Raw genomic sequence first — 12,075 nt, 5'->3', positions numbered from 1 at the left:
AAACAAAAACCTCACTGCCGTTGAGTTGAGTCAACTCATAGCGAACCCTCCTTGGGTTTCTGAGGCAGTATCTCCACAGAAGTAGATTACCCAATCTTCCTTTCGAGGAGTGGCTGGTGGGTTTGAACCACCAGTTTTCTGGTTAGTACCCAAATGCCTTAACCCACTAAGCCACCAGAGCTCCTTCTAAATACAAAACCCACCAAAAACCAAACTCTTGCCCAGTCTTCCTTCCAAGGAGTGGCTGGTGGGCTTGAACCGCCAACCTTCTGGTTAGCAGTCAAATAAATGCACTATGCCACCAGAGCTCCTATGTGCAGGCATAATTTTTCTCTTTCTGCTCGGCGTTGTTGTTGTTATTACTGTTTAATCCAGAACCTTTCCTCTGTTAAATACCTAGCACACCTGTCAGAGTCCTGTAAGCTGGGTTTTCCCCATGGATAGGCTACTCTTGAGCAGAAAGAGGAAGAAGTGGAAAGAGAGGAAGGCAAGGGGGGAAGAAGAATAATAGCTGACACTTACACGACACTGTGCCAGACACTGTTCTAAACACTTTGCATTTATTGATTCATTTAATCTTCAAAATTCTATGAGACAAGTATTATTACTTCCATTTTAGTGAAAAAGAAACTGAGGCACAGAAAAATTAATCCACTTGCCCAACGTCATATAGGTAAGAAGGGGGCACAGCCAGAATTTGGATCCATGCAGTCAGGCTCCTGTCAGTTTTAGCCATTACACTATACAATTTTTCAACTTGGGGAAATGAGGCAACTTTAGGAACTCTGTTAACTCAGAGGCTACTGGGAGAAGCAAATTTTGTGATGATTCTGCTGCCAGGTCAGGTATGGTAATACCTCCAGCGGTGGATTAGAACAACTCTGAGAAGTAGAGACCCATTTCTAAGCATTGAAAGAACAGAGTATAGATCGTGGGCACCATCCAACTAATAATTTCTTTATTTCCTCTCTTTTGATTCTTCCCCGAACACACACACACACACACACACACACACTCAATACGCTTTTAAAAAATTAAATAAATATTTCTGATTTTTCTGTATAGTGCTTTGCTTCAAATTTGATTTACTACTGTTGGCAAGAAGTTCCCCTGGTCTGGGTCTTAGTTTTTCTCAAGCATGTATTTTGTTAATAATGCTAAGAGCTTGTGTTGACATCCCAAGCAATACAGTGCTTTATTTCACAATAAAGTATTTTTCAAAAAAGAAAAATGACTGTCTGCATTACAAGATACTACTGGACTCCTTGGAGTACTATATATTATTATCAGGAGCTCATGTGTCTATGGATCAGTGCACAATCCTTATACCAGTATTCTTCAAAACCAATTGACCCATTGCTGTCATGTCAATTCTGACTCATAATGATCCTATAGGACAGGGTAGAACTACCCAATTGGGTTTCAAAGGCTGTGATCTCTACAAAAGCAGTCTGCTACATCTTTCTCCTGTGGAGTGGCTGGTGATTTCAAACTGCCAACCTTTCAGTTAGCAGCTGAGTGCTTAACCACTGCATCACTAGGGCTCCCTAGTATTCTTCAAAACATCTTTCAGAATGTCTGTTCCCTTCCAGCAGGACTTGGAGAATTAGATGTTTGGCAGAGGCTTCCAAAGATCGTCTGCTTCGAGCCTCTCCTTACTCTCCAGCTTGGGTACAGAGTACTGGCTATAAAATGCCCTACCGTAGAACCTGGCATATCATAGATGAGATTTCATGATGGGTTTTTTCCTCCCTGTCCTCTTCCACTTTTCCTCAAAAACCCTTTAACTGTTTGCTCTTATTCTGATAATTTCAACTTGTTTCTCTGAAAATACAGGTATCACATTCTCTTGACCCAGAGGTCACTTCCTCCTGCCTTGGTGACATACTTAATTTGTATCTGTTCTTATGATTAGAGTGACTATATAGTTTATCATCCAAACCAAGACACTTCTGACAGTGAGAATGGCAATCTTAAAAAATCATGCTTGTCAGAAAAATAGGCATAAACTTGGGACTGTCCCAGACAAATCAGGACCTAAGGCTACTGTATTCATGATGTCTTGCTTGGTTTAGAAGTGGCCACATGCTTGTATAGGTTTTCTGTCTGAGGTTTATCTTCACCGGTATCTCATAATCTCATTGTACATTCAGTCCTTTAGAGAGGACAAGGTTTACTTGTGTGACCTGTTCAAGCCAATCAGATTAATAGAAGTGATGGAAGTTATAAGCAGTCTGAATTTCAGCCTAGCTCTGGACCATTTTTCAAATACTTGTTCTCCATTTCTCCCATTACCAGAAAGCCAAGTCATTCCAACTCCATAGGGTACCACTCAAAGTATAATTGAGGCTTGAATAAACAACACATGTGGCTTTTAAGGTTAAATGAGTATTGTTTGACATACAGTACACTAGAGTTGTTTTTCATTTGGCTTTCAAAAATTGGTTAAAATTATATCTTGTTGCTTCTCAGAATTAACCTGAATCCATCTGTCTCCATTAGAATTACTGTTTGTTTGTTTTTTTGTTGTTGTGCATTTTTTTTTTCACAGAAAAAAATGCTTGGCTGAAAAAGGAAGCTCTCTCTCTCACTGAAGATAATTTGTCCAGTTAATCAGCCAAAAGAAAAAGAGAGAGAGAGAGAGAGAGAAAACAAACAGGTTTTTAAGGCTCTTGATGCCTACTTTTTTCACTCAGGTATTTTGTCTCTTAGATACAGTTAATGACTATAAATAGGTATACGCATTTTTGTTGTCCAGAGACACCCTGTCCATGTCTATAGAACCACTTATAATTGCACAAAATGAACACTTAAGAAGACATCTCTATTTTAACTTAGTTGAATAGAATAATTGAAATGTTGAAACTTTCAGCAGCTACCTCGAGAACATTCAAGCATATAGAATGTCATTGTGATGACTTGGAAAGCTCAAAGGCAACAGAAAAATATATATGTATTCATTATTCAATCTGTATATTTATTCAAAAGTAAAAGAGCTCAACAGAAGATTTCAAAGAGTGGCTTAAGAAGACAAAGTATTACAATGACATGTGCAAAGACATGGAGTTCAAAACCCAAAAGCGAAAATATGCTCAACATCACACAGGCTGAAAGAACTGAAGAGAAATTTCAAGCCTAGAGTTGCAATACTGAAGGATTCTATGGGCAAAATATTTATTTATTTATTTATTTATTTATTTTCGTGATTTGAGTGAAAGTTTACAGAGCAAATTCACTTTCCAAACAACAGCTCACATACACGTTGTCTCATGACATTGGCTGCGATTTCCCACAACGCAACAGCTCCTCTCCCACTTCCTCCCCATAGTTACCTCTTCCCTGTGTCCTTCCTTCCATGCACTCCTGCCCCCCCCAGCTGTCTCCCTGTGCATAAACAGCCCTTCTATTCTCACAAGGTTGATCTCTCCAAGGAGTGTGTCTACCTAATGTAGACACTAACTAATGCAGCTCATATACATGTCTTTTGTTCGGCTGGAAGCCACAGAAGAGGTTTCAATTCTAGACCTCAAGAGCAAGTAGGGGCCATAGTCTCAATGGTTCCATCAGGTTCTATCAGACCAGCAAACCTGGTCCCCCCTCTTTTTTTAATGATTTTTGAGTTTTGTTCCACATTGCTCTCCCACTCTATCTAGCATCTCCTACATAGATCCCCCTCTGAGTGGTTGACAGTGGGAGCCAGGCACCATCTAGTTCTTCTGGTCTTATAGTTGTATAGGCTGAGGATCTCATGATGTGCCAGTCCCTTGGCCTAATTGTTTCCATGTGTCTTTAGTTTTCTTTGTTCTTCTTTGCTCTGGACTAGGAGAGACCCATTGTTGCATCTAGATGGCCACTTGCAAGCTTTTAAGATCCCAGTCGCTACTTGTATGGGGAAAATATTGAATGAACCAGGAAGCATCAAAAGAAAATGGAAAGAACACACTAAGTCACTGTACCATAAAAGAATTGATTGACATTCCATCATTCCTCACCACTGCCATCGAGTCAGATCTGACTGATAGCAACCCCCTTTGGGTTTCCAAGGTGGTAAATCTTTAAGGAAGTAGATCGCCCGGTCTTCCTTCCACAGAAGTGAGTTTGAACCACCAACCTTATGGTTAGCAGTCAAATGCCTTAGGCACTACACCACCAGAGCTCCTTAAAAGTAGTCATTCTTTTTCTTTTGTAATTTACTCTCCCTTTTGGCTATTTAGATTAGCCTTGAAATCACATCCTATAGCTTTTTTACACTTTGTTTTTTCATTTGCTGGTGAATCTTTTCTGGTTTCTTATCTCTTTGGCCCCATATCTTCATTTAGTTCAAAATATCACTTGGACCTACCAATGAGAGCTAAAATAGAATGAGTAAATCCAAGTTCATCCCCACTAAATCACTGTCAATGATGATGTCATTGCCCAGCTCTCCAGATTTGCAGCCCTGGCATAATTTTTTACTGTTTTCTCCTTTGTCTTCCTCTTCCATTATCAAATCTTCCATCAAGGTCTTAACTGTTTTCTTTTTATCTGTAGTGATCCAATTCAACCTGTCTTTTCTATTCCAGTGTAGATGCTCATTGCCTATCACATATTATGACAAACAGCCTCTGGCTATCCTCCCAGATTGCAGTTGCTTCTCAACTAGTTTATACTCCATTACCAGGATAAGATTCCACAAATATAGTTTTTGCCATGGGACTTCTGTACTTACAAATTAGTAACAGCATCAAATGTGAATTCTTCAGCCTCTTCTTAAAGTCTATCAGGCAATTATTTACCTCAGCAACCTGCCCCCACCTACCATCCCTCTCCCTCACTCTCTTTTTCTATCTCATCCCACAAATGATTACCAGCCCCATTTCTCTTATTTCCATATCTGAAGTTTTTGCTCAAGCCAAATCTTGCTTGCTGTTTCCAGTATATCATTCGCTATTTCCAATGTTCTGTTCCTTAGTAAATGCCGTACTCTTCAGTTGAGATCGCCTCTGCCCATATCACTGTCTATTTATGCCCTGAAGCATCTGTTTCTAAAAAGGTGACTTAATAGTTCTCTCAGGAAGCTTTGTGCAATTAGATCTGACTGCTCAGTCCTCCTATTCAATATCTAAAGACATATATTCCATTTGTATTTTCAATTGTTGCTTTGTGCATGCATGTTCTTAGGCTAATTCCTATTGATTCTCTGTCACTTCTAGCCATGTTTGAAGGCAAGGTCCAAACTGGATTTCTCACTCAGTCCTACTCTATCTAGTTCAGGCTCTTTACTCAAGAGGTGCTCAATGTGTGTTAACTGACTATTGGCCATTGCTTTCTAGTCTTAAACAAAGGTGAAAACATCTTTACTCTTACATTGTTAGCCAGGGCTTACAAATAGGTCTTTGTCTACCGTCTTTTCCCAGATGTGTGATAACCAGGCAGAAGTATGTGTACTGTTGAACAAGCATTTAATAGGGCTTTTAAAAAAAACACATTTTAATTCAGTACATTTATTGAGCATCTGATATCTAATGAGCATTATGCTAGGTGCTCCCACCCAGTGATTCTCCAATTCCTAAGGGCATTAGAATCTTCTTCAGGGCTTGTCAAAACACAGATTGCTGGGTCCTGTACCCAGAGTTTCTGATTCAGTAGGTGTAGGGTAGGTCCGAAATTTTGCATTGCTAACAAATTCCCAGGGATGCTGATGCTACTGGTCCAAGAATCACACTTTGAAAACCCCAGCACTAGGGGAGCTAAAGGGAGTCTAAGACATAGCCTCCACATTCAGAGGATTTACAGACTCATCACGGAGACAAGTCAGTACTAGGAAACATTTAATAGCAGAAAGTATTATAGAATATTTTAGTACCCATTCACTCAACAAATATTGAATGAGTATTAACTATGTACCCAGCACTGTTTTAGATGAACACTATAGGCCCAAATACCTGCCCTCATGCAGGATTCTAGTGAGGGAATACAAACAATAAACAAGATGAAGAAAATATATAAAATATAAAATAGGGATAAGTGCTAAGCAGAAAAAGTGGAAGGGGCGGGGAATAAATAACAGAGGGAGTTGAAATATTAGATAGAATGGTTAGAAAAGCCTTCCTGGTTCTTTCTTTTGACAAGTATTTATTGAATGACTACTATATTTTTATGTAAATAACACACATATTAGTGGGTTTTTTTTTTGCCAACTGCATCCTCCCCCTCCATTTTTGTAAACATGCTATGATAATTTTTACAGCAACATAAAAATACCATAAATAAATTAGTATAGTGCACTTACAAAAATACCTCGTGGGGTGGAGGGCATGGTTAGCCAAAAACAAAACAAAACAAAACAAAACCTTATAACATGGGCATTATTTGCATAAAAATACATACTATATGTTAGGCACTGTGGTAGATGACAGTGATATAAACCCATTGAATTGATTCTGACTATAATGACCCTATAGGACAGAGTAGAACTACCCCATAGGGTTTCTAAGGCTATAAATCTTTACGGAAGCAGACTGCCTCAGACTGCCTCATCTTTCTTCTGCAGTTCTAACTGCCTGCCTTTTGGTTAGCAGCCAAATGCCTTAACCACTGTACCACCAGAACTCTTGGATAATGATACAGACATAAATAACACAAATAAAAAACCCTCCCCTTAAGGAATGAACATATTTATTTGGATGTCAGGATTCCTGGGGTTCTGATGTTAACTGTCATGAACTCATGTGGCTGTGAATGGTCACTTTCCTTCTCTGAGGCATGGAACTTATGTTTGAAGTCCTATACATCTCTCAGGTTACAAGATGCTTAGTTTTTCAGGCAATTGTAAGCACGTAAGAGTGGTTGAGAAATGCTTTGTGGAGGAAGAAAAATTCAGTTGGAAACGCTCAAATATGGGTATGGTTTTCATAGGCATAGGGGAGCTGTGAGGTGTGGGAAGTGGGGAGGTAATTTCAGAATAACATGAGCAAAAGCATGGAAACAAGAATGGGAGCCATATGTTCCATGAACAGTAAGAAGATTAAAGGATTTACATTGTAAAGTAGCTGGTGTAGTTAAGTAGAAGATTGTTGTCATCATGTGCCATGGAGTTGGCCTCCATGTGCAATGAAACTAAATACCGCCCAATCCTGGGCCATCCCCATGATTGGCTACGTATCTGACCATTGTGATCCATAGAGTTTTCATTGGCTGATTTTCAGAGGTAGATTGTCAAGCCTTTCTGCCTAGTCCGTCATAGTCTGGAAGCTCTACTGAAACCAGCTGAGCATAATAGCAACGTGCAAGTCTCCAATGACAGATGGGTGATGGTTGCACATGAGACACACTGGCTGGGAATTGAACCCAGGTCTCCCACATGGAAGGTGAGAATTCTACCATTGAACTACTAGTGATCCCTGAGTATGGGGTAGGGGCTCAATAAAGATGAGGTAGGAGCTGACTGTAGAGAGTCTTGGATGGAAAACCACCGAGGGATTTGATCAGGGAATGATAAAATTATACAATGAAAATGGTGTTTTAGGAAGATTAGTTTAGCAATCAGAGAAATCTTCGAAATTATCCAATCTTTTCTTAAGATTGTTTTTACTGTGATAAATAGATTACAAGACATTTCACATTTCAGAAGTCTTCACATGCAAAATTCAGTTATGTTCATCGTGTTATCCACTCCCAAATTATTTTTGAATTATGAAGGATTAAAGCCATACTTTGTTATGTCACTCTCTGATTATAATATTATTAGCAAACTAATTCTAGGGTCCTTGTCAAGCTCTAAAAGGCAATGACATTACATAATTTTCCTAAGAGTTAACTATGACATATTTGAACCAGTAACATACTATTATTTTAGCTTCATGTTTTTGAAAGCTTGGGAGATGAATTAGAATAGAACATTCTTAATGCTTATACTTTTTTCTAGTTATCTCATGAAATATCTGGTTGAATTGATATTGTCATGATGATCCCATGTGTGCAGAGTAGAACTTAATATTCCGACACTTAACCATTTGTGCCACCGAGGGATGTGTGTGTGTGTGTGTGTGTGTAACATTTAAATAGTACTCAGAGTGGCGCACACATCTCTAAGACCAAGGTCTTCTCATTCTGCTTCTGCTTCCTTGGTCATAGGTAACACAAGGTAAAAGAATTAGAAATCAGTCTTTTTTAAAAAATGTATTTTATGTTTTTGTTTTGTTGTTGAGGCTACACATAGTAGAACATACACCAGTTCAACAATTTCTACATGTACAATTCAGTGACATTGACTACATTCTTCAAGTTGTATAACCATTCTCACCCTTCTTTTCTGAATTGTTCTTCCTCCATTAACACAATCTCACTGTCCCTTAACTTTTCTGTCTAATCTTTTGAGTTGCTGCTGTCAGTTTGATCCCATCGCGACAGATCTTGAAAGAGCACAGTGCTTAAGGCAGACATTCTTTCCTAGTTAAACTAAACTATTGTTTAGTTTCCAAAGACTTCAGTGGATATTTTGGGGTCAAGGTTTAAAGATTATCTCAGGGCAATAGTTCTTGGGCCTCCATGGCTCCAGAAAATCTGGATTCCATGGGAATTTGAAATTGTGGTTTGCATTTTCTTGCTTTTTGTTCTGGTTACCTAGTGACACTCTGACAGAAATATACCACAAATGGGATGGCCTTAATGATAGTAGTTTATTCTCTCACAGTTTGGAGGCTTTAAGTCCAAGTTCAAAGAGCCAGGCCCTAGGGGCTGGGTGAAAGCCTCTCAACTTTGGGGTCCAGCTCTGCCTCCTGCTCCCAGCCCACTGGAGCTAGAGGCATTTCTTCACTCAGACAACTGCTGGCTGCTGAGGCTGCCAAGCTCAAGGTTGACAAGTAAAAAGGCACAGTCCCAATGTTACCAAACCACACAACAGGCCATTAATTCAAGTCCATTTTAAGTCCCAAGGTCAGCAGAGCATGGCCGGCTGCTGAACAATGACACGCCTACATGCAGGGTCCAAGCATGCCATATGCTAGAGACCATTCCCAAGGCTTCTCCTTATATACAGGAAGCAGACTACATCCCAAAGGCAGCTACTCAGCTGCTTGTGCTAGATCCCACCATGGACATGATTGCCAGTCTCATCATGGGGAATAACTACCACCAGCTGCCCAGCCACTCAACCAGGCCCAGCCAAGTTGATACACAAACATAACTACCACACTTTTAAACAGGATTCTTCTGTTATCTTGTTTTTTATCTTTAATGAGCTAAGGAATATCCCTATCTGTTGTTTGTTGCTCTCAAAACTGAGAATAGAATCTTCCTCCAAGAAGCAGCTAGTCTTACTTCATTTTTATTTTTGCAGTGTTTCCCTCCCCTCCCACCTTTGGTAACCAACAAAGGAAGTTTCTTTTCATATATAAACCTTTCCTTGACTTTTACAATAATGGACTAATACCCTATTTGTTCTTCAAGAAGCATCTACTCTTGAAGACAGAGGTAATAAGGGTTCACTGTCCAAACAGTGGGTCATGTAGACCTAGAAAAAGGTGTTTCAGGCAAAAATAGAGGAGAATGCTGTGCATATTTGTTACATGAACACCCTAACCATGGGAAGTTTTACCTTAACTTTCAGATCAGGTCATAACTTCTCAGAGACATAATGGTGAATTTAACAAATCATGACAGACCAAATCCTCAAAACTGTCCATTTTTTTAGGGTAGTTTAAACACATATTAAATATGGTCTGCAAAATACTTAACTGTCACTGGAATAACATAATCAGAAGTGACAATGATGGCTTTGTTATTGTGGAAGATAATGATTTCCCTTTTATTTAAAAAAATTCAGATAATCTTGCTAGATGGTCTATTTTAGAAAGTAGTAACTTTCTTCAGAGTTGTTTTGGAAAAAGAGGCACACCCAGAGAAGCAGTTCAGTTCTGTTTTTTGAAGGATAGCCACAACAACTAAAAGGTTTTGGGAACTTTGGGTCATAGAACCAAAAATATTGCTAGGTCTCAAGGGTGATAATTTCCCTTCCTATGTATGTATCATCCTTTCTTTATTTGTTTTCAATAAACAGGGGATGGAGAATTGTCATGGGAACATTCTGATGGTGATATCTTCCGGCAGCCTGCCAACAGAGAAGCAGTAAGTGTGAATAGCTCAAATAATTTCAACACTCCACACGTTCAGGCCAAACTTTCCTCTTCCCATGGCTACTATCCCAGCAAAGCCATATAAGGGCTCATTTCTAACACCATTTTTTCTTCCCCTTTGTCAGCAATTTGAATGGCATCATCACCAACCTGTAACGTTTTAAGTGCACTGCATAATTGGTAACTGGAGCCAAGACATAGAATACAAACAAATCATAACCCCAGCTCTAAGGAATCCTTAATCTAGATCAGAAGTTAGTACCCTTTCAAGATGATTTGCCAAACATCATGTCCTCTATAAGGAATATTGGTCACTACCTCTAACCTCTTGGTCTAGAGAAAAGACCAAGAGGTTAGAGGTAGTGACCTACTGTCAGAAATGACCATTCCCTGGAGAACTGTATGATGCTTGGTAAAGTAGAGGGTCAGCAAAAAACTGGAGGGCCCTCAACGAGATGGATTGACACAGTGGCTGCAACGATGGGCTCAGGCGTGGCAAAGATTGGGAGGATGGTGCAGGACCCGACAATGTTTCATTCTGTTGTACATAAGGTCACTATGAGTCAGAGTTGACTCGATAACACCTAACAATGACAACCCCTATCCTCCACCCTGAGAATCTTCTGTGGTATTGTAAGGTAGCCCAGCCCATCTTTTTGGCAGAGGTACTTTGGACATGTCCACATAACCACCTTCCTAAGCCTTAGGCTTTCAGTTATGCAACTAAAGAAAGGGAAAGTAGCAGGCCTGAGTCTCCTTCCTCCACACTACAACATCCTCTTCTCATTTCCACTCTAGGCACTAATCTCAGAATAAGTCTTACAGACGTATCTCTCTAAGTATAGTAGTAGCACCTCTTGTTCCTTTTTATTTTGAAGTGATTAACAAAAGAGTCCCTCTATAAAAAAAAACTTATGTCTAAGTAAAGTAACATTTCATACTTCTTGAAATCTGAAAATGAGATGTTCTAGTTCAAAGAACATATCATATATGAAAAAATTCATAAATGTATGCAAAAGTATACAAGGATATTCATTGCACATACAACAGTGTCCATCAAACACTTGTGTATAATAGTGTACGGAAGTATCCATGAAAGTATTGTCCATAAGAGCAAAACAAATGAAAACAACCTAAATGTCTATCAATATGGACTTGATAGAATAAATCCAATCTACAGGACACTGTGCAATTGTTAAAAAGAATATGACTGCTAACCAGAAGGCTGGCAATTCAAACCCACCAGCCACTCCTCAGAAGGAAGATTGGGCAATCTACTTCTGTAGTGATACCGCCTTGGAAACCCAAGGAGGGGTTGCTATGAGTTGGATCCAACTCTAGGGCAGTGAGTTTGTTTTTTTTTTTATATGTAGTAAAATGGAGAGATCTCCAAGATTTATTATGCAAGCAGAGCAAGGTGCAAGGTAAAATTTATATTATCATTTCCTTATGTAAAAACTGTGTGTGCATGTGTGTGTGTGGATGCATATAAAGAGCTCTGGAAGGTAACGTATAATATGTTAAGAGTGGAAATTTCAGAGCGGTAGAATTGGGTGAGAGAAACATAGTCTTTCACATTTTTACTTCCATATTATTTTATGTTTTTCAATGAGCATGAATTCGTTTTGTAATAAATGTAATTTAAATGATTTTCTAAAACCTTAGAAACTAACTCACAACAAGCATTTGATATAAAGAAGAAGTCTAGGGAATTATAGAGCTAGCCCAAGGATAGTGAGGGTGTGAAGATGTAATTGTTGTTGTAATTGTTGTTGTTGTTATGTGCCGTTGTGTCGGACCTGACTCATAGCGACCCCTCCTTGGGTTTCCAAGGCAGTATCACTACGGAAGTAGATTGCACCATCTTCCTTCCGAGGAGTGGCTGGATGTAATAGAGTGACCAATACAAATATGACACAGTGTTGCTTAAGCTATGCTTCTTTTTTTTTTTTTTAATTTT

General features: G+C 39.2%; 1 protein-coding gene across 1 annotated transcript in view; it reads left to right on the top strand.

The window, feature by feature from the left end:
• CHRDL1 (chordin like 1) overlaps nt 1–12,075 on the top strand; it is a 183,094-nt gene that overhangs the window by 131,517 nt on the left and 39,502 nt on the right. Inside the window, exon 6 of the mRNA XM_007952594.2 lies at nt 10,040–10,107. Within this exon, the coding sequence (XP_007950785.1) occupies nt 10,040–10,107 (68 nt within the window). The remainder of the gene's footprint in view (nt 1–10,039; nt 10,108–12,075) is intronic.

Source organism: Orycteropus afer, unplaced genomic scaffold (assembly GCF_000298275.1).
Source record: "Orycteropus afer afer isolate SDZICR_OR568_19922 unplaced genomic scaffold, OryAfe1.0 scaffold00352, whole genome shotgun sequence".
NCBI lineage: Eukaryota > Metazoa > Chordata > Mammalia > Tubulidentata > Orycteropodidae > Orycteropus > Orycteropus afer.
This window is presented reverse-complemented; position numbering and strand designations above follow the sequence as displayed.